The 22905-nt window shown below is 50.9% G+C and overlaps 2 protein-coding genes across 6 annotated transcripts; one reads left to right on the forward strand and one right to left on the reverse strand.

The window, feature by feature from the left end:
• Positions 1-41: 41 nt before the first annotated feature.
• LOC148639326 (uncharacterized) lies at positions 42-6168 on the reverse strand. Of its 5 annotated transcripts, none has more exons than XM_088621862.1 (7): positions 6059-6168; positions 5390-5765; positions 3511-3891; positions 3061-3105; positions 2873-2914; positions 1826-1933; positions 42-467 (listed from the first exon to the last, which is right to left on the reverse strand). In XM_088621862.1, the coding sequence occupies exons 1-7, from the start codon at positions 6122-6124 to the stop codon at positions 289-291; spliced, it is 1197 nt and encodes a 398-aa protein (XP_088477988.1). In that variant the 5' UTR covers positions 6125-6168; the 3' UTR covers positions 42-288. The 5 variants fall into 5 exon arrangements, with proteins under 5 accessions (XP_088477988.1, XP_088477987.1, XP_088477990.1 ...); XM_088621861.1 differs by having other exon boundaries at positions 1817-1933; XM_088621864.1 differs by lacking the exon at positions 2873-2914.
• Positions 6169-6547: 379 nt separating this feature from the next.
• On the forward strand, positions 6548-17666 carry fsd1 (fibronectin type III and SPRY domain containing 1). Its single transcript, XM_088621854.1, has 13 exons — positions 6548-6688; positions 8649-8740; positions 9223-9354; positions 10080-10181; positions 10403-10425; positions 10880-11001; positions 11174-11383; positions 15410-15508; positions 15605-15752; positions 15891-15973; positions 16128-16379; positions 16456-16544; positions 16640-17666. The coding sequence occupies exons 1-13, from the start codon at positions 6670-6672 to the stop codon at positions 16748-16750; spliced, it is 1482 nt and encodes a 493-aa protein (XP_088477980.1). The 5' UTR covers positions 6548-6669; the 3' UTR covers positions 16751-17666.
• The last annotated feature ends 5239 nt before the right edge of the window (positions 17667-22905 follow it).

Consider the following 22905-nt stretch of genomic DNA (forward strand, 5'->3'; position numbering starts at 1 on the left):
TACAGTTAAAAATTGAAAAAAAAACTACATTTCAACAATAATGGCTTTAAAAAGTGAGTTTCACTTTATTATTTCTGCATCTGAACTTATTGACGGTCTCTGTCGTTGTTTAATGAAATGAACATATCACGTATATCAGACTGCAGTCTGGTTCACCGCCGCTCTTCCTCGTCTGCGGGACTTTCTCAGGCTCTTCGCCTCCCCGCCACAGGCGCGCCCTCTAGTGGAGCCGTTGGGAACAGCGCTTCCGGAGGCGGCGGTCTTGCATGAACGGCGGAAATCTCCCAGTTAGACTCCGACTGCAGACCGACTGCGGGACTGGGGTGTGGGGCGGCAGGCGGCAGAAGATGGAGGGAGTCTCCTCTGCTGTGGTTTTGGGGTGCACTGGAGCTCCGGGGGCTTCTGCTCCAGGGTACTGGGGGGTGGCACAGGTCTTGACCGGGTCATGTTCTCATAAATGGGGTTGTCTGCAGGACACAGGGAGAAGGACGTCAGACTGTACTGAGTACTGACGCACTGACTCGCACACTCTCTCCTGCACGATGGCACACTGACACTGAGATCACCGCTGCGCCGCTCGTCGCCAGCAGGGCTGAACTGCCCCTCCAGCTCCGCTCCGCTAGGGCCTGACCTACAGTTCCTGCCGACACACTGTCTTAGCGACACAAAGAGTTTCTCTCGCTGACACTCCGATCGAGAACTGCTGACTGACGAGGAGACAAACAGGAAGACAGATGTGTAGAAAGGAAATTACAGAGGTTCCTCCACTCCAGCACACCAAAACATAGTGAAGGACACCACTGAAACAGTTACAGAAGAACTCAGACACACAGAGCCACAGACAGACCCTGTCTCCTACTCTCACGCCACCTGTCTGCCTCTCTGTCTCGCCAGCCTGTCTCTCTACCCTCTCCGTGGAGCTTGTGAGAGGAAGTTACACAACAACACAAGATGACTGTCTGCTCTGAAGCTCCCAGAGCAGTGCTGCCATTAGTGCGTCTGTGCTAGACCTTGCTGTCTGCACTGCAGCTGCTGCAGCTGTACTGTCTGCGCAGTGAGAGCTCGCTGTCTGCGCTGCAGCTGCGCAGTTAGACTTTGATATCTGTGATGCAGCTACTGCAGCTGTACTGTCTGCCCAGTGAGAGTTTGCTGTCCGCACTGCAGCTTCTGCAGGGGTGCGCTCAGATCTCCTCCCAGGCTGCACTCTTCCAGGGGACCATGCTGCTGCAGCAGGCCGCTGAGCTGTTTCAATGCTCTTCTATTATAATTGGTGGGGAGGAGAGCAGAGTGATGAAGCCAGTTCAGAGATGAGGATTATTAGGAGGCCATGATGGTCAAAGGCCAGGGGGAAATTTGGTCAGGACACTGGGGTAACACCCCTACTCTTTTTGAGAACCGCCCTAGGATTTTTAATGACCACAGGGACTCAGGACCTTGTTTTTTTGTCTCATCCAAAGAATGGAACTTTTTACAGTATAGTGTCCCCATCACTATACTGGGGGCATAAGGACCCACATAGACCATAGGGTGAGTGCCCCCTAATGGTTTCACTAACACCACCACTTTATTAAAGTCTGGCAGTGGATCAGAGTGAAAAGGCTAGGTAGCTCTGGCCTCAAGAACCGTAAAAGAGTCCCCTGCTGGTCAGGTGTGGGAATGCAGCTCTTGAAATCAGCTCAGGGCTGGAGAAGTGATTGTCCAATTATGGTTCCTCCATCACATTGAATTTCAGTGTCATACTACAAGCTTCTTAATATTTGCTAATTAATTCAATTATATGATTAAGTGAACAGTTACATCGCTGAGCATCCCTCACCTCTTGTACCTGTGTTCCTGTGTTTCTGTTTCCAGCGCAGAAGGCAGTAACACACTGCTATCACTGCCAGGACTGCAGCTATTGTCCCCACTGACATCAGCAACCACAGCCTCCAGCCTGCAGAGAGAGCAGAGTGGAGGGGGAGGGGTGAGAGCGGAGAGGGTCAGACGCTGTGAGGGAAAGGGGGCTCTCTCTCTGTTCTTGTGGTGTGGTTTGAACACTTGGTGCAAACAGGATGTGTTCTTTCATCTCTCTCTGTTCTCGTGATTGTCTGTAATACTTCTGATGTCACAGTGTGACCACAGCTATCAGACACAGAGCTGAGTGTGTGTTGGGCTCATAGCTGAGCTTGTGTTGTGCTCATAGCTGAGCTTGTGTTTTGCTCAGTGCTGAGTGTGTCTTGTGCTCAGTGCTGAGTGTGTCTTGTGCTCAGTGCTGAGTGTGTGTTGTGCTCAGAGGTGAGAGTGTGTTGGGCTCAGAGGTGAGTGTGTGTTGGGCTCAGAGCTGTGTGTGTTGGGGTCAGAGGTGAATGTGTGTTGGGCTCAGAGCTGTGTGTGTGTTGTGCTCAGAGGTGAGTGTGTGTTGTGCTCAGAGATGAGTGTGTGTTGTGCTCAGAGCTGTGTGTGTTGGGCTCAGTGCTGAGTGTGTCTTGTGCTCAGTGCTGAGTGTGTGTTGTGCTCAGTGCTGAGTGTGTGTTGTGCTCAGAGGTGAGAGTGTGTTGGGCTCAGAGGTGAGTGTGTGTTGGGCTCAGAGCTGTGTGTGTTGGGGTCAGAGGTGAATGTGTGTTGGGCTCAGAGCTGTGTGTGTGTTGTGCTCAGAGGTGAGTGTGTGTTGTGCTCAGAGCTGTGTGTGTGTTGTGCTCAGAGCTGTGTGTGTTGGGCTCAGAGATGAGTGTGTGTTGGGCTCAGAGGTGAGTGTGTGTTGGGCTCAGAGCTGTGTGTGTTGGGCTCAGAGGTGAGTGTGTGTTAGGCTCAGATCTGAGCAAATAAACAGTCACAGAGGGAGAGATGGAGAGAGGGATGAAACGGAATGACAGAAGAAAGAAGCCTGTTTAACCTGCTGGGCTTGTAACGCCGTGGTTCTTGTCTTCATTGATGACTACAGGGGAGACAGAGAGAGATGTCACGTCCAGTAGACACTATCTGTATCAGAGCAGCTCCAGCGCTCTCTGTACCCCGACACTACGCCTCAGGCTTCCACACAAAAAGCACAGAGAGGGTGGAGAGGCAGTGACTGTGTGTTACCTGAGATGGCTGTATCTGAGGAGTTGCTCTGACCATCACTCATCTCTGCAGACAAAAAGGAGGGGTGGTAAGTGTTGTCTAGCATTGACATTCAGCAGCCACTCAGTCCACTCTGTCCATCTCAATTCTGACTGTCCATCTCAGTTCAAACTGTCCATCCCAGTCCACCTCAATTCGAACTGTCCATCTTAGTCCACTCTGTCCATCTCAATTCACACTGTCCATCTCAGTCCACACTGTCCATTTCAATCCACTCTGTCCACTCCAATCCATCTCAGTCCACTCAGTCCATCTCAGTCCACACTGTCCATCTCAGTCCATCTCAATCCACTTAGTCCGCCGTTCCCTGTTTTTTCTTTCACCCCGCTTGCCCCTCAGTTGTCCTCTCTCTCTCCTCCTGCCCCTAACCCCCCTCCTCCCTCCCTGCGCCTCCAGCTGCCGCCTGCTCACCGAGGTCCACCTGGGTGCCGTTGCTGCAGTGCCAGGCAAGACTGGGGATCTCCATCACCACGACGCACACGTAGTGCCCACTGTCGCTGGCCGTGACCCCTGTCAGGGTCAGCGAAGACCAGTTTGCCTCCACCCGTTGGACCAGGCGACCCGCACCATCCCGAGCTGATGTCTGGTTGGACGAGGCCAGTGCGGATATGAGCTTGGTGCCGTTCTGACAGCCTGACCCGGGACGATCCCCCTTCCTCCACTCCACCCGGAGCTGCACCGCCGCAGACTCAGCCCCGAAGCTGCAGTTGAGGGAGACAGACGAGCCGCCGGCGGCCATGACCGGGCCGGGGGGCTGGGATACCCACAGGATACTCTGTGCGCCGGCCGAGACTGGACACAACCAGGCAGAGAGGGAACAGAGGGAAGGTAACATTCTCAGCTCCTGCTCGTTGGACTGACCCTGTCCTCTCTAGAGTGACCCCGGGGCAGTCTGGCCTGTCTCACAAGTTTCTATGAAAGAGTCATCATGGAAGAAAACAGAATTGTCCAGGCGCAGTGGTGACCCACGTTCAGTTCTGCACCTGGGGTGCTGTCTGTGTGGAGTCTGTATGTTCTCCCCTCGTTCTCGTGGGTGTCCTCTGGTGACAGTGTGTGTCTGTGTCTGTGGGCCCGGCGATGGACTGGCGTCCTGCCCAGGTGTACCCTGCCATGTGATTGAGGCTTGCTGGACAGGCTCTGGCACGTCCTGCGACCCTGAACTGGGTAAAGTGGTTTCGAACATGGATGGAAAAACAAAATTGTAGTTTTTAAGGGACTAATGTGGCATGCATGCGTAGGAGCAGAATAAAGTGCAGTAAAGCATAGAGAGATCGTGGTAACAGCACAGTAAAGTGCAGTAAAGCACAGTAAAGTGCAGTAAAGCCCTTTGAGATCATGGTACAGCCCTGGCCCTATTGAAGCCCAGAGAGAGCACAGCGTGCTTCTCGTCGTGCTGGCTGAGTGCACTGCTCCCCAGGCAGCCACATGTGGGGGCTTCTGCACTCTGAACCCTGTTTCATCTTGGCTCACTGCGCTGCTGTGGTCTGTGTGCAGTTGTGTAAGAGGGGGTACTGTGGTTTGACCTGATCTGTGCTGATGCAGCTAGATCTGTGTGTGTGTGTGTGTGTGTGTGTGTGTGTGTGTGTGTGTGTGTGTGTGTGTGTGTGTGTGTGTGTGTGTTTGTATCCAGGTGTACTAGAAGAAAGAACATGACTTACTTGTTGTCAGTTTATAATGAATTAAGATCCTCTGTTTTACTGCAGCCAGTTAGACAGTGGTCCCCTCAGCTCCTCAGCGCCTGCTGTCCCAGACATGGCCCTGGTTCCCGGACAGGAGGCGCTGGGGCTGCTGTCTGGCTGGGACAGGGCCTGTGCTGTCCTGTATGACAAGCTCGGTCTGCAGCGGGCCTGGGGCTGTCGATTGCTCAGAACTCCTGCCTACGTGCAGACTGAGGGGCGGCTGGCCGGACTGCACGTCTGCACTGCATCGGCAGGAGCGGCTTGCAGGAAACAGCACAGCACTCGCAAGATGTGATGCTCAGCGGCTCAAAGCATCACTTACAGGATCTGTCTTGTAGACAGACCCACTCTGTAAACCCTAGATCTCGTTTTTCAGAATACACCCTGAACAAGGTGCAGAAGCTGTGCTTCCTTATGCCATCTGTAAAGGCAGGTGACCTTATACATGTCAAGAGCAAACCTCAATCTTCTTTTAAAATGTAATGACACCTTTATCCTTGGATCGATGTCTAATACTTTTGTTTCGTTTGTTTCTGAACACTGTTACTGACCACATCTGCTAAGACGCCGGGAGCCTCCAGGGCTTGCCCAGGTGTGTCCTGGTTTCTTACCTGTGAGTAGCAGCAGGTAGAGTCCTCCCTGGCCAGTAACCATGGCAGCGGAATGGCACAGACGCACTGCCTCCCCCCGTCTCTCACACAGGTCCTGCGCTCTGACAGGTGGACCCCAGCGGATTGACTGTGTAGCCCCCTCTGTTGCTCTCAGGCACCAGTAGAGTTTCCTGTGCAGAGAGAGAACAAGAGGAGGGGGGTAGAAAGAGGAGGGGCGACAGAGAAAAGAAGAGAGAGGAGAGAGAGAAGAGAGAGAGGGAGAGAAGAGTAGAGAGAGAGGGATAGAAACTTTGAGAGATGAAAGGGGCACAGACAGCAGTGAGAGGGCAGAGGGACAGGAAGAAAGAGATTTCAGTGTAAATTCTGTGTTACCACCCTGTGACTTACTGACGCTCAGGGTCAGGGCTCCTCTGTGCCCCTGAGAAGCCCAGCATCTCCAGTGTCTCCCCGGTCTCTCTCTCACTGCCCTGTTCCTCCCTGAGTCACTGTACTCTCCAGAGACGAGCATCAGCGCAGCGCGTGTGTATATGTGTGTGCGTGCATGTGTGTGTGCACTGGAGCAGGTGTGGACACACTTACAGCCGGGCTGTGATGCCACACAGTGTCTCCCTGTAGTCTCTCCATGTGAAAATCACCCAGCACTCATCCCTCCTTTACCGTGGCCTGGACATGTCTTTCGTGAGACAAGGGCGAGAGCTGTAAGTAGGACAGACCACTGAGAAAGCAGGTCAGCATCTGCTCTGTCCTCCTCAGCCATGGGACGGGGAGGTCTGGCTGCAGACCTTGTGTGTCTCTTTTACCGCTGGCAGTTTGGACATGCTGTGGTTTCAACAGTTCCTCGCAGTTTGGTGCCAATGGTTCACAAATAAAAAAAACAATCTGCGGGACTTTGGAGCCAAAATCTTTTGAGGATTTCTGTAAATATCCTCCAGGACTTGTCTGAGGTGACACATAGCAGAATACCTCGGGAGACCTGCAGGACAGGGAAAGTGATTCTGCATAGCTTGTGGCTTCCAGTCTTGCACGCCTCCCCACTTGTCAAATTAGGCGACAGCGACTTGCATCAGTTCGCGCTGAGCAGTTCTCAGCTGCGCAGGCCCTTCTGAACTACATTACCCAGCAGCCCGGCGCCTGCGCACTGCGGCGGGGTTGCCGCTGGTCGCTCTCGAGGAGGATGCTGCGCGCTCAGGCAGCATCAGCACCCGGTCCGTCTGAGGAACAGCTGAGCGGAGGGAGAAGAGGAGATTAACACAACGGCAGCGCGAAACGCAGGAGGCGACATGGCTGATCAGAAGGCAAGTAGGGCTCGTTGGCCCAGATGCATGAGCTGCGGCGGCTTGAATGTTTTTATTTTTCGCTGCAGTAGGTGGTGGGTGGGGAAATAACGCGTGTGGCAGGGAGTCGCGCCGCGCATCGCCGACCTGTGCTCGGGATACCGGCGGCCGGCGGGGAACAGAGCCGTTTGCGCTGCGAGTCTGCGAGTCAGGACGAGCTGAGCAGTAACGGTTCTTCCTCTGCCTTCGTACTGCCGCGGTTCTCGATATCCTCCCGCCTGCATTGATACAAGTGCCGCGCTGCAGCAGGGCTGGTACCGTCGCCGCAGTCTGCAGTGTCCGCCTCGGCGGCAGGGCCGCTCCCACAGCTCCGAGAGCGGCCCGGGACAGGACAGGTGTGCACCTCTCCCGTCACACCGTCCGTCGGCGCGACGTTTGCTTAAAACCCCTGCTCGTAAGGTATACTCACAGCAGGCAAAAAACCCTACACAACGGACAGCTGCTGCGCTCGGTCTTTTGTGTCCTGCGCTCCAGAAGAAGGAGCCCGCAGGATAAAGCGCCGTTCGGCTCTGATTCCAGGATGTGTGCGGGCCCACCTGCGTCGGCCCAGCAGTACACGGGACACGCCTTACCATTATTGATCAGGAATCCTGTTCTGTATGTACATACGGCAAGTTAACGGCTTCCCGTTGGCAAGGAGATCGGTTAGGGTCGCTATGGCCCCTGCGTCGTTATCAGCATCATTATAACAAGGCACTGACGGAGAGAGGAGCATTCTCTCTGAATCTCTACACTTACTGCAGGTACACTAGTTTCTAGCCAGCCAAATCAGAAGCCATTCACACGAATTGTTTCCGTGCATATTGTTTTGCATGTTGTGTTGCTGTTGCTTGGCTGCGGTGGACTGTGCGTTGTGCCCTGCTGGTCAGAAGGGGCTCCAGCTGCCCGCGCCCCTGGATGTGCAGATGTGTGAGGAGCTGGGGTGTTGTATCGGTGGCCTTGCTGCTGCTGATCCGCAGCTCCTCTGGTGCTTGTAGTCCCTTTACCCAGAGGGCATTGCTTCCTGCCTTCACACAGAGTGGCATCACAGGTCAGGGGTCACTGGGCATCTGTCCTGCCTGCCTGTCCTTCCTTACCTCCTGGTGTCAGCATCTCTCTCCTTGTACCGGTACCAAAAGAAGCTACCACTATCGCAGAGAAGGAACACTGCTTATGAGACAAATTCAGCTTTAGTCACTGAAAGCTTCAATGATTTTGAAAGACATAAAATAAAATTGAGTCAGTGTCTCTCCTTGTCCTCCCGGTGTCAGTGTCTCTTTCTCTTTGTCCTCCTGGTGTCAATGTCTCTCTCTCTTTGTCCTCCTGTTGTCAGTGTGTGTCTCTCCTTGTCCTCCCGGTGTCAGTGTCTCTCTCTCCTTGTCCTCCCGGTGTCAGTGTCTCTCTCTCTTTGTCCTCTTGGTGTCAGTGTCTTTCTCTCTTAGCCGTTCTAGTGTCAGTGTCTCTCTTTGTCCTCCTGGTGTTAGTGTCTCTCTCCTTGTCCTCCTGGTGTCAATGTCTCTCTCTCTCTTTGTCCTTCTGGTGTCAATGTCTCTCCCTTTGTCCTCCTGGTGTGAGTGTGTCTTTCTCCTTGTCCTTCTGTTGTCAGTGTGTGTCTCTCTTTGTCCTCCTGGTGTTAGTGTCTCTCTCCTTGTCCTCCTGGTGTCAGTGTCTCTCCTTGTCCTCCTAGTGTCAGTGCCTCTCTGTTCTTGACCTCTTGGTCTCAGTGTCTCTCTCTCCTTGTCCTCCTGGTGTCAGGGTCTCTTTCCTTACCTCCTGGTGTCAGCATCTGTCTCATTGTCCTCCTGGTGTCAAGGTCTCTTTCCTTATCCTCCTGGTGTCAAGGTCTCTCTCTCCTTGTCCTCCTGGTGTCAGGGTCTCTCCCCTTATTCTCCTGGTGTCAGTGTGTCTCCTAACCCTTGTGCTGTGACCTCTACTGTTTCAGGAAGCTTTGAGAAAAATCACCACCACCTTGGCACTGAAGAATGAGGAAATTCAAAACTTTGTGTGCACTGTGAAACAAACCCTGCAGAACCTGGAGGTACTAAAACTGACTTCCTGACTGACACACTGACAATTGTCATACTGCCCGATTATCGCACTGACTGTCTGACACGCTAACTGACTCACTGACTGACTGACACACTGACAACTGTTGCACTGACTGTCTGACACACTGAGAGCTGTCACACTGACTGTCTGACACACTGAGAGCTGTCACACTGACTGACACGCTAACTGACTCACTGACTGTCTGACACACTGCCTGTCTGATACACTGACTGATGGAAACTCTGACTGTCTGACACATTGACTTTCTGACAGATTTGCCTGACTGTCACATTGACTGTTTGACACAGTGACTGAGACACTATCACACTGCCTGACTGACACACAAGGTCATAATAAGACATTATACAGCTCTAACATGTTAAAAAGCTCAGCTGCACCTCAAATCGCGAATACAAGTTGACAACAAGCTCACACAATGAGGCTGAGCCCCGCTTTCTCCCTGACCCCCAGGGAAACGCCACCCGTGTGCAGCAGGACCTGGAGGCAGAGTTCAGCTCTCTGTACTCTGTGCTGGATGAGCTGAAGGAGAACATGGTGACCCGCATCAAGCAGGAGAGAGCCAGCCGCATCTATGAGCTGCAGGTCTGTCCGTCTCTCCGTAGCTCAGCTGCCCCGGAGTGGAGCACATCGCCATCAGGAGCCCTCTGGGCAGAGTCCGCAGCTGTAGCAGCTGTGTGGTTCCCTCTTGTCTTGTGCTGTTCGATTCAGATCAACCAGCTTTACTGGCCTGACTGAGGGATAACAGTGATGTCAAAGCAGGAACAATGAGCACAACATTTGCAGACATTTACAACAACAACAACAACAACAACAACAACAACATTATTATTATAGGTGCTTTTAGATGCAGCCAATGTTTTATTGCCCTCTTCTATGTGCTAATAAGTGGGTATTGGCCTAATTCAGCCCTGCGTGCGCTGTTAGGAGTTTTTCTCTGCGCATTGAGGATGTTTTTACAGAATTCTGTATGAAGAGTTTTTATGGGGTGTTTGTCCCATTGAGTGTAATCCCTGTCCGTAACTGGACACCAGACTTTACTGCCATGTAGGCCAATGGGTTGCTTCATATTTTCAAATAATTGGAGCCAGAGGTTTGTGGGGGGATTGATATTATAGAGCCTCCTTCTTGTGGTGTAGAAAGACTTGTGCACCTTCTCCTGCTAGGTCAGACTTGCTGATGAACTGGTCTTCAGACCAGTTATGTGCAGCTGGCCGTGCGCTCTCACTGCTGCCCTCTGTCCTCTGTGTCGCTGGGCCACAGGGGAATGCTTGTGCTGTCCTGTGATCTGTCTGCTCGTGTCCCGTTAGAGCCAGCTGACGGCGTGCACCAAGGCGCTGGAGAGCTCAGAGGAGCTGCTGGAGCTGGCCAATCAGACGCTGTGTTCGGCCGAGACTGACAGCTTCAATCAGGTGAGACCTGCAGGCAGTGTGAGTGTCAGGAATGCTCAGCCTGCTATTCTAACGCTAGAGTTAATTTGAAGGAAGGGGATACAGTGAGAGTTGTGGGCAGGAGGGAGGGGGAGAGTGGAGGAAATCTTTGGTTGACATTTTGAAGAGCCTGTCAATTACTAACACTTCTGTCTCTTTCTCTCTTTTCCTCTTCTGCCTTGTTTATCTCCCCTCCCTGACAGGCTGCCAAAGAGATTAAGGATAGGTACAGTACTGCCCCCCTGTCCTCACAGTCTGTGAGTTTGTCAGCCTGCTTCTCAACACTGACAGGCACAGCCCTCCTTCTTTCTCACCACCTGTCCTCTCTCCTCTCCTTCCCCCTGCGCTGGGAGACTCTGAGACTGGTCTCCGGCCTCTGTTCAGTAGTCTTTTGGGTTCATAAACCAATCAACACTCCATCAGTGGCTAAAGTCAGTCAGTCTTCATCCCCTTACCATGCTGTGTCCTTATCCCACATCTGCCTGTCTGTCCATGAGTCTGTCTGCTAATGATGGCCATGTAACTGTGTATGCTGACACTGTCTGTCCATCTGTACTGCGTTCCTCTCTAGGTACACCCTGTAGTGTCTGTGTGTCTGTACACTGACCCTGTCTGTGTCTGTTCACTGAACCTGTCTGTGTGTCTGTACACTGACGCTGTCCGTGTCTGTATGTCCGCAGTGTGACCATGGCCCCTGCGTTCCGTCTGTCCCTGAAGCCAAAGGTCAGTGACAACATGAGTCACCTGATGGTGGACTTTTCCCCTGAGAGGAACATGCTGCTGGCCCTCAAATTCCTGCCAGGTAATTCAGTGCTAGCCCTGTGCTGCTTACCCCTTCATCTCTTCCTCTCCATGTCTGTCTCCCTGACATCAATCTCTACCTCTCAGCCCTCTGTCTGTCATTTCTGGACACTGACCTCTCACACCACCACTCTCCTACCCCTGCCTCTCTCTGCTTCCTCCCTCTATCCTAGTGCCCGGGACCCCAGAGATCCAGCAGTTGGAATGCCTGGTGTGTGATAACAATGTCCGGGTAGTGTGGACGGTTCCCGAGCCCGATTCCAAGATTGACCACTACATCCTGGAGTACCGTCGCACCAACCACCCGGGGCCACCACGCGCCAAAGAGGAACATCCCTGGATGGTGGTGGAGGGCATCCGCGACACCGAGTACACCTTGACAGGTACAGGTTACACAACACAATACACATTGAACAGGTGGCACAATTACACCCTGTTTGTGTGTGATTACCAGCATCTGTGTGTGATTACTGCTGCCTTTTTGTGATTACTACTGTCCGTATGTGATTTCCATTGACTGTGCATGATTACTGCAGTCTGTGGGTGATTACCGGTGTCTGTGTGTGCTTAGTGCTGTCTGTGTGTGATTACTGCTTTCTGTGAGTGATTACCAGTGTCTCTGTATGATTAGTGCTGTGTGTGTAGGATTACCAGTGTCTGTGTGTGATTATTGCTGTCTTTGTGTAATTACAGGTCTCTATGTGATTACTGCTTTTTGTGGATGGTTACCAGTGTCTGTGTGTGATTAGTTCAATTCAATCCAATTCAAGGTGATTTATTAGCATGACTGATGGGTACAATTAGTGTTGCCAAAGCAAATAGAAATAATGCAATTAACATGAAACAAAATAAAAATAAAATAAAATCAACAGACATTTCCAGCAAAGACATATTATAAAATATTTACATATACTGTAAACATATTGAGCATTATTGGATGACAGATTCACTGTTCTTCAGGCTGTGACAGGAGATCACATACTGGGCTGCCAGTTAAACTGAGTTCCCTCCTCCCTCTCCCAGTAGGACTGGGACTCGTTGTGATTCTGGCAGGTGTGGGAACTCTGTTATTAGATTTCTGAATTTAGGGAAGAGTGTTTCTCTAATCCCAGAATATCTGTCACAGTGCAGTAGGAAGTGCACCTCTGTCTCCATTTCTTCCCGCTGGCAGTGGGAGCACAGCCTGTCCTCTCTGGGCAGCCAGGTCTGCCTGTGTCCAGTTTCTATGGCCAGGCTGTGGTCACTGAGCCTGTACTTACAGTAGTCAGGGTCTGTTTCTTTTTGCTGTTTCTTATCTTGGTCAAATATTCGGCTAGTGTGTATTGTCTGTTTAGGGTTCTGTAGCATTCCACTTTATGTTGAGTTTGTGTGTGTGTGTCCCAGTGTGTGAGATATTGCTGTCTGATCTGTGCTGTGATGTGGTTGAGTCTGAGTTTTGGTGCTCTAGCAGTGCTGTCCTGATGCTGGTTAATGTCTGTGTGGCTTGGGTCAGTGAGCCTCAGGACCAGCTGGCTCAGGGGGCTCTGTTTTGGGCTCAGCTCTTGGCTCACCAGGGCTTTGTGGTGGTAGGAATTTTGGTCACTGTTTTTTAGGTGTAGTCAATAATTTAATACTGTATGTTTATCAGTAGTGGGTACTGGCCTAATTCACCCCTGCACCTGTTGTTAGGTGTTTTTCTGTAGAACTCCATGTGCAGAGTTTCTGTGGGGACCCCACTCTTCATTGCCATATAGGGCAATGGGTTGGATTACACTTTCAAATATTTGATGACAGATTCTTGTTAGTGGGTTGATGTTGAGGAGCCTCCTTCTTATTGCGTAGAAAGCCCTGAGTGCCTTCTGACTCAGTGCCTTTACTGCCAGGTCAAAACTCCCAGATGAGCTCATGGTCAGACCAAGATATGTGTAGCTGGATGTGTGCTCCAATGTGTTATTGTTGAGTGTGAATTTGTACCTGTTTCCCCAAGGTCTGGCTTTCTTCTGGAAGACCATGACTCTGGTCTTGTCCAGATTGACTATCAGCGCCCAGAACTGACAGTACTGCTCCAGCAGTGCCAGGTTCTTCTGCAGCCAATCTGACTCTTGCTCAGGACATTGTGTTTGGTAAGGAAGGCCAGAATTTGAGTATTCAGGATACTGCAGAATACCTTCCCCAGGTTACTGTTCACACAGATGCCCCGGTAGTTGTTGGGATCGAGTCTGTCTCCACTCTTACAGATGGGTGTGATCAGTCCTTGGTTCCAGGCCTCGTGGAAACATCCGACTGTCATGATGAGATTGAGGACTTTGAGCAGGGCTTGTTGCAACTTTGAGCTGCTCTGTCTCAGCATCTCGTTGTTGACTCCATCTTGGCCACAGGCTTTGCGTGGTCTGAGGGCCTGGAGTTTGTCCAGTATCTCCTGCTCAGTGACTGGGGAGTTTTGGTTGTCTTTGATAGCCAATTCCAACATTTCAAGTTTTTCATAAATGGTGTTTTGGTTCATTGATTATTAATTATTGATTTGTATTTGGGAGTTTTTGATAGAGATTTTCAAAGTATGTTTGCCAGATTGTTCCATTTTGGATGGCCAATTCTTCTGGTTTTGATTTATTTAAATTGTTCCACTTCTCCCAGAAACAGTTCTGATTAAGTGACTCCTCAATTTCTGCAAGTTGTTTGTTTATGTATGTGTTTTTTTCTTTTTCAGCGTGTGTTTGTAAAGTTTTACCGAATCACAGTAGCTGAGGCGCAGATCTGTGTTGTGTGGTTGTCTGTGTTTTTGATTTGAGAGTTTTCGTAGTAATTTCTGATGTTATTGCATTCCGTATCAAACCACTTTTCTATTGCTTTTGTTTTTTTTATGTTTTTTTATTTAGTTATTTTTAGCTTAGATTTTGATGCTAGTTTGTGGAATAGGTGATTTAGTTTTTGTGTGGCCAAGTTTATGGCTAATTTGTTGGTTTGATATAGAGTGTTTAGGAATGTGTCTGAGTGTGATCTGACTATGGTCTGAGGAGGTTGTGGCCTGACAGTGAAGGTACAGATACAGGGGGGGTCCAGATCGGTGATGGCGTAGTCCACCACACTGCTACCCAGAGCTGAGCTGTAGGTGAACCTGCCTAGAGAGTCACCTCTAGTCCTGCTGTTGACGATGTACAGGCCCAGCCCTTGACAGAGCTGGAGCAGCTCGCGCCCGGTGCTGTTGACCTTGGTGTCATGGCTGCACCTGTGTGAGGTGACCGGTATGTGGTACAGAGGGGATTGTCCGAATACGTGAGTGTTTCCCTATGTGCTGGTGAAGTCTGACAGTATGCCTCTTCGTGCATTGAGGTCTCCACAGAGCAGCATGTTACCCTGGCCCTGGAAATGACTGATCTCCGTGTGGAGACTAGGGAGAATTCCCTCACTATAGTAAGGATATTCTGAGGGCGGGATGTAGACAGCACACAAGAAAACCTCATTTTCTGTACAGATGATATTTCTTTTGATTTTAAGCCAAACTCGTGACTCTTCTCTCTTTACTAATTGTATGGTATGACTGAGCTCTGCTCTGTACCACACAATGATCCCCCCAGAGTCTCTGCCCTCGGTGATTTGTTTTTTTTTGACAGAGAGCACCATGATCTCCTTGTAGCCTGGGGGACAGTGGGTAGCCATGTCTCCCTGACACCATGTCCCCTGTAGGATCATGATGTCTGTCTCCTTTACATTCTTGATAAACTCAGGATCAGTGCTCCTCAGCCCAAATGCTGACGAGCCCAGACCCCGAATGTTCCACATACTAATTGTTCTCACACAGTTCTCTCTGTGTATGATTACTGCTGTCTGTGGGCGATGATCGGTATCTGTGTGTGATTACTGCTGTCTGTGGGTGATTACCAGTGCCTGTATGTGATTACTTCTGTCTGAATGTGATTACTGCTTTTTGTTGATGATTACCAATGTCTGTGTGTGATTACTGCTTTCTGTGGGTGATTACTGATGTCTGTGTGTGATTACTGTTATATAAGATAAGATCACTTTATTGGCCCTATACAATTTCTTGTATTAGGAATGTGTCTTTTCACATACTCAACTTGCTCTCTGTGAAACACACAGACAGAGAGAGAAGCTGGGGGTCAGAGCGCAGGGTCAGCCATTTATATGGCGCCCCTGGAGCAGTTAGGGTTAAGGGCCTTGCTCAGGGGCCCAACAGAGTAGGCTGCCGGCTGCGGGATACGAACCGGGAACCTTCTAGCCACAGGCACAGATCCTTAGCCAGAGAGCCACCGCACCGCCCTGTGTAGGGTTACTGGTGTCTGTGTGTGATTACACTGTCTGTGGGTGATTACTGGTGTCTGTGTGTGATTAGTGCTGTCTGTGGGTGATAACCAGTGTCTCTTTGTGATTACTGCTTTCTGTGTGTGACTGCTGTGCTGTACTGCCTGCAGGTCTGCGGTTCGACACGCAATACATGACGTTCCGTGTGAAGGCGTGTAACAAGGCTGTGGCCGGGGAATTCTCAGAACCCATTACCTTGGAAACAAGCGGTGAGCACCTGGGGGGTGGGAGGGTGAGGAGAGCTCTGGGACCAGGCGGGTGGCTGGAGCCGAGAGAGCAAGACTGCTAACCCTGCTGTCTCACAGCCTTCCTGTTCAAGCTGGACGCTGCCTCGGCCCACCAGAACCTGCGAGTGGAAGAGCTTAGTGTGGAGTGGGATGCCACGGGCGGGAAGGTCCAGGACATCCGCAAGGACAAGAACCGGACCGGGTCGCCCATGCATTCTCCTGCCAGGTCTGTCCTTCAGTCACTGTCCATCCATCAGTCAGTGTCCATCTCCATCTGTCCTGCGGTCAGTCAGTGTCCATCTCCGTCTCCTGTCCGGTCAGCCTGGACTGCTCTATCCCTCAGTCTCTGCTCTGCCCCCTGCAGGACAGCGGCGATGTCTCCCAAGAGAGCGCCCTCGTCTCGGGGGGGCCGAGACCGGTTCACCGCGGAGTCCTACACTGTCCTGGGTGAGAGTGGGAGCGGCAGATGCTTTGGGTGTGGATAGTACAGAGGTCCTGGTGGATACAGAGACAGAGTATAGCCTGTTTGTCCAGCGGTCTCTCTTACCCTTCCTGTCTTCTGTTTCCCTCATTGCCTGTCTGCCCCCCCTCCCTCCTGCAGGGGACTTGGCAATTGAGGGGGGGCAGCAGTACTGGGAGGTGCGCTTTGACCGCGACAGTAAGGCATTTGCGGTGGGCGTGGCGCTGCGCTCGCTGGGCCGCTTCGACCAGCTGGGGAAGAGCAGCGCCTCCTGGTGTCTGCACCTCAACAACTGGCTGCAGCTCAGCTTCACCGCCAAGCACAACAACAAGGCGCGCAGCCTGGAGGGACCCGTGCCAGACCGCATCGGGGTCTACTGCAACTACGAGGAGGGTGAGAGCAGCGCACTGCCCTGTCCCTGTCCCTCCCTGTCCCCTTCTCTAGTCTGACTGGCTTGCTTGTCTTGCAGGCCTGCTGTCCTTCTACAATGCCAGAACCAAGCAGCTGATCCACACCTTCAGATCCAGATTCACCCAACCTGTAGTTCCTGCGTTCATGGTGAGGACTGTGGGGGAGAGAGGGGAGGGGGAAACAGCTCTCTGTCACACAGCTGCACACAGGCTGACTCCCTGGCTTGCTGTCGCCCCCCGCAGGTGTGGAATGGCAGTTTTTCGGTGCAGACGGGGCTGCAGGTGCCCAGCGCTGTGCAGTGCCTGCAGAAGAGGAACAGCGGCACCAGCAGCTCCAACGCCAGCCTCACCTAGTGCCCACTGGATCGGGCTAGAACCACTGCAGAACCTCATCCAAACCCGGCCCTGGGTGCTGTCCGGGGCTGCTCCTGACACTAACCTCGCTCAGCCAAAGCCAGCTCATCACACAGACCTGGTCACTGCAGAACATCAATCAGAACCAGCGCTCTTCAACATCTGATCCACAACACTCTGCCTGTGACTCTGACAGGGGAGGAATACAGTCTGTCTCACCTCAGTTTTTCACCATGGCTGGCCAATGTGTTGTGCCTTTTAAGTAGTAACATATATTTTTAATCTTAATAGTCTTGAATAATTATTGTAGTGGGTCTCAGTATGAGCACGAATATCACAATCTAGGATGATCCTTTTTGAGGCTACATAGTCCCTTATCCCTTGAGTCAGAGGGGTGAAGCTGAGCTGAAAGAGACTGATGCTTGTGGGGATTGGAGGGGATAGGTCTGGCATCCCTAACTGTTTAACTGCTTCATCAGATTGAAAAGGACTGGCAGGGGGAGGTGGATGTGGTTTTGTAAAGGTTGTGCTGAATTCTGAGAGGAATTTGTGAAAATGAATTTTGCCTTCATTTTGTGTGATATGTTTCCCCCTGGTGGCTGTAAACGGTCAATGTTTAGTCATGCGACTTGGGGATATTGGATCAGTGTGCCACACAAGGTGTGTTTGATAGAGGATGTTTTGATTTATGGGAGGGGAATACTGCTGTGGTAACCAGTATTAACACCTGTCATCCTAATTTATTAAAGATGACTCTTCATGACAAGCACTAAAGTGATTATTCCTGCTCTTTCAGAAAGAGACAGGTGTGGTGTGAATGTAATTTGGTTTGTAGGCTCACATTGCTTTTTGGTCAACTTCAAGCCTAGGATTTTTAAATTTATTTAAAGGAAAAAATAAACTGCTCACCTGTAAATACTTTTGGCTTTTCTTGTGTCTCCAGATTGTCTGTCTGCACTGACACTGTTTTTGAAAGCCAATACAATAGCCCAGGGCTGCTGTGTCTTTTCTGACTCCGCAGAGCTGGTCCTGTGCTCTAGGAGGCTTCAGGGTCACTGACATCACAGTGTGCAAAGTCTTAGACATCTCACATAGAACAGCAGATACAGCCGTTTTAGCGTGACACTGTATTTATGTACTGTACACACACTGACAGTGACACCCTGGATATCTCAGTCCTCACTGTACAGACACAGTAACACGCTGGATATCTCAGTCCTCGCTGTACAGACACAGTGACGCGCTGAATATCTCAGTCCTCACTGTACACACACTGACAGTGACACGCTGGATATCTCAGTCCTCGCTGTACAGACACTCGCAGGATATCTCAGTCCTCACTGTACAGACACTGACAGTAACACACTGGATATCTCAGTCCTCACTGTACACACACTGACAGTGACACGCTGGATGTCTCAGTCCTCGCTGTACACACACTGACAGTGACACGCTGGATGTCTCAGTCCTCACTGTACAGACACTCACAGTGACACGCTGGATATCTCAGTCCTGGCTGTACAGACACTGACAGTGACGCGCTGAATATCTCAGTCTTCGCTGTACAGACACTCGCTGGATATCTCAGTCCTTACTATACACACACTCACAATGACACGCTGGATATCTCAGTCCTCGCTGTACACACACTGACAGTGACGCGCTGGATATCTCAGTCCTCACTGTACACACACTGACAGTGACACGCTGGATATCTCAGTCCTCACTGTACACACACTGACAGTGACACGCTGGATATCTCAGTCCTCACTGCACACACTGACAGTGACACGTTGGATATCTCAGTCCTCACTGTACACACACTGACAGTGACACGCTGGATATCTCAGTCCTCACTGTACAGACACAGTAACACGCTGGATATCTCAGTCCTCGCTGTACAGACACAGTGACGCGCTGAATATCTCAGTCCTCACTGTACACACACTGACAGTGACACGCTGGATATCTCAGTCCTCGCTGTACAGACACTCGCAGGATATCTCAGTCCTCACTGTACAGACACTGACAGTAACACACTGGATATCTCAGTCCTCACTGTACACACACTGACAGTGACACGCTGGATGTCTCAGTCCTCGCTGTACACACACTGACAGTGACACGCTGGATGTCTCAGTCCTCACTGTACAGACACTCACAGTGACACGCTGGATATCTCAGTCCTGGCTGTACAGACACTGACAGTGACGCGCTGAATATCTCAGTCTTCGCTGTACAGACACTCGCTGGATATCTCAGTCCTTACTGTACACACACTCACAGTGACACGCTGGATATCTCAGTCCTCGCTGTACACACACTGACAGTGACGCGCTGGATATCTCAGTCCTCACTGTACACACACTGACAGTGACACGCTGGATATCTCAGTCCTCACTGTACACACACTGACAGTGACACGCTGGATATCTCAGTCCTCACTGCACACACTGACAATGACACGTTGGATATCTCAGTCCTCGCTGTACAGACACTGACAGTGACTCGCTGGATATCTCAGTCCTTGCTGTACAGACACTGACAGTGACGCGCTGAATATCTCAGTCCTCACTGTACACACACTGACAGTGACACGTTGGATATCTCAGTCCTCACTGTACACACACTGACAGTGACGCGCTGGATATCTCAGTCTTCGCTGTACAGACACTGACAGTGACTCGCTGGATATCTCAGTCCTTGCTGTACAGACACTGACAGTGACGCGCTGAATATCTCAGTCCTCACTGTACACACACTGACAGTGACACGTTGGATATCTCAGTCCTCACTGTACACACACTGACAGTGACGCGCTGGATATCTCAGTCTTCGCTGTACAGACACTCGCAGGATATCTCAGTCCTCACTGTACAGACACTGACAGTGACACACTGGATAACTCAGTCCTCGCTGTAAAGACACTCACATTGACACGCTGGATGTCTCAGTCCTCACTGTACACACACTGACAGTGACACGCTGGATATCTCAGTCCTCGCTGTACACACACTGACAGTGACGCGCTGGATATCTCAGTCCTCGCTGTACACACACTCGCAGGATATCTCAGTCCTTACTGTACACACACTCACAGTGACACGCTGGATATCTCAGTCCTCACTGTACACACACTCACAGTGACACGCTGGATATCTCAGTCCTCACTGTACAGACACTGACAGTGACACGTTGGATATCTCAGTCCTCACTGTACACAAACTGACAGTGACACGCTGGATATCTCAGTCCTCACTGTGCAGTCACAGTGACACGGTGGATAACTCAGTCCTCACTGTACACAAACTGAAAGTGACACGCTGGATATCTCAGTCCTCACTGTACAGACAGTCACAGTGACACGTTGGATATCTCAGTCCTCACTGTACACACACTGACAGTGACACGCTGGATGTCTCAGTCCTCGCTGTACACACACTCACAGTGACACGCTGGATATCTCAGTCCTCACTGTACAGTCACAGTGACACGGTGGATATCTCAGTCCTCACTGTACACAAACTGACAGTGACACGCTGGATATCTCAGTCCTCACTGTACAGACAGTCACAGTGACACGTTGGATATCTCAGTCCTCACTGTACACACACTGACAGTGACACCCTGGATATCTCAGTCCTCGCTGTACAGACACTCGAAGGATATCTCAGTCCTTACTGTACACACACTGACAGTAACACACTGGATATCTCAGTCCTCAGTGTACACACACTGACAGTGACACGCAGGATATCTCAGTCCTCGCTGTACACACACTGACAGTGACACCCTGGATATCTCAGTCCTCGCTGTACAGACACTCGAAGGATATCTCAGTCCTTACTGTACACACACTGACAGTAACACACTGGATATCTCAGTCCTCAGTGTACACACACTGACAGTGACACGCTGGATATCTCAGTCCTCGCTGTACACGCACTGACAGTGACGCCCTGGATATCTCAGTCCTCGCTGTACAGACACTCGCAGGATATCTCAGTCCTTACTGTACACACACTGACAGTAACACACTGGATATCTCAGTCCTCGCTGTACAGACACAGACAGCGACGCGCTGAATATCTCAGTCCTTACTGTACACACACTGAAAGTGACACGCTGGATATCTCAGTCTTCGCTGTACAGACACTCGCAGGATATCTCAGTCCTTACTGTACACACACTGACAGTGACACACTGGATATCTCAGTCCTCACTGTACAGACACTGACAGTGACACACTGGATATCTCAGTCCTCACTGTACAGAGTCACAGTGACACGCTGGATATCTCAGTCCTCACGGTACACACACTGACAATGACACGCTGGATAACTCAGTCCTCGCTGTAAAGACACTCACATTGACACGCTGGATGTCTCAGTCCTCACTGTACACACAATGACAGTGACACGCTGGATATCTCAGTCCTCGCTGTACACACACTGCCAATGACACACTGGATATCTCAGTCCTCGCTGTACAGACACTGACAGTGACACGCTGGATATCTCAGTCCTCGCTGTACAGACACTGACAGTGACGCGCTGAATATCTCAGTCCTCACTGTACACACACTGACAGTGACACGTTGGATATCTCAGTCCTCACTGTACACACACTGACAGTGACACACTGGATAACTCAGTCCTCGCTGTAAAGACACTCACATTGACACGCTGGATGTCTCAGTCCTCACTGTACACACACTGACCGTGACACGCTGGATATCTCAGTCCTCACGGTACACACACTGACAGTGACACGCTGGATAACTCAGTCCTCGCTGTAAAGACACTCACATTGACACGCTGGATGTCTCAGTCCTCACTGTACACACACTGACAGTGACACGCTGGATATCTCAGTCCTCGCTGTACACACACTGACAGTGACGCGCTGGATATCTCAGTCCTCGCTGTACACACACTCGCAGGATATCTCAGTCCTTACTGTACACACACTCACAGTGACACGCTGGATATCTCAGTCCTCACTGTACACACACTCACAGTGACACGCTGGATATCTCAGTCCTCACTGTACAGACACTGACAGTGACACGTTGGATATCTCAGTCCTCACTGTACACAAACTGACAGTGACACGCTGGATATCTCAGTCCTCACTGTGCAGTCACAGTGACACGGTGGATAACTCAGTCCTCACTGTACACAAACTGAAAGTGACACGCTGGATATCTCAGTCCTCACTGTACAGACAGTCACAGTGACACGTTGGATATCTCAGTCCTCACTGTACACACACTGACAGTGACACGCTGGATGTCTCAGTCCTCGCTGTACACACACTCACAGTGACACGCTGGATATCTCAGTCCTCACTGTACAGTCACAGTGACACGGTGGATATCTCAGTCCTCACTGTACACAAACTGACAGTGACACGCTGGATATCTCAGTCCTCACTGTACAGACAGTCACAGTGACACGTTGGATATCTCAGTCCTCACTGTACACACACTGACAGTGACACCCTGGATATCTCAGTCCTCGCTGTACAGACACTCGAAGGATATCTCAGTCCTTACTGTACACACACTGACAGTAACACACTGGATATCTCAGTCCTCAGTGTACACACACTGACAGTGACACGCAGGATATCTCAGTCCTCGCTGTACACACACTGACAGTGACACCCTGGATATCTCAGTCCTCGCTGTACAGACACTCGAAGGATATCTCAGTCCTTACTGTACACACACTGACAGTAACACACTGGATATCTCAGTCCTCAGTGTACACACACTGACAGTGACACGCTGGATATCTCAGTCCTCGCTGTACACGCACTGACAGTGACGCCCTGGATATCTCAGTCCTCGCTGTACAGACACTCGCAGGATATCTCAGTCCTTACTGTACACACACTGACAGTAACACACTGGATATCTCAGTCCTCGCTGTACAGACACAGACAGCGACGCGCTGAATATCTCAGTCCTTACTGTACACACACTGAAAGTGACACGCTGGATATCTCAGTCTTCGCTGTACAGACACTCGCAGGATATCTCAGTCCTTACTGTACACACACTGACAGTGACACACTGGATATCTCAGTCCTCACTGTACAGACACTGACAGTGACACACTGGATATCTCAGTCCTCACTGTACAGAGTCA

Source organism: Lepisosteus platostomus, chromosome 27, assembly GCF_059453375.1.
Source record: "Lepisosteus platostomus isolate fLepPlt1 chromosome 27, fLepPlt1.hap1, whole genome shotgun sequence".
NCBI classification, from domain to species: Eukaryota; Metazoa; Chordata; class Actinopteri; order Semionotiformes; family Lepisosteidae; genus Lepisosteus; species Lepisosteus platostomus.

Coding starts and splice junctions, on each gene's coding strand:
- fsd1 (XM_088621854.1), top strand. Junction 11,002..11,173: donor GGCCCTCAAATTCCTGCCAG/GTAATTCAGTGC, acceptor CCTCTATCCTAG/TGCCCGGGACCCCAGAGATC. Junction 11,384..15,409: donor CACCGAGTACACCTTGACAG/GTACAGGTTACA, acceptor TACTGCCTGCAG/GTCTGCGGTTCGACACGCAA.
- LOC148639326 (XM_088621861.1), bottom strand. CDS start 6,124: ATGCTGACCTGCTTTCTCAGTGGTCTGTCCTACTTACAGCTCTCGCCC. Junction 2,915..3,060: donor CTCAGATACAGCCATCTCAG/GTAACACACAGT, acceptor TCTCCCCTGTAG/TCATCAATGAAGACAAGAAC. Junction 468..1,816: donor CAGGAACACAGGTACAAGAG/GTGAGGGATGCT, acceptor TGTGTCCTGCAG/ACAACCCCATTTATGAGAAC.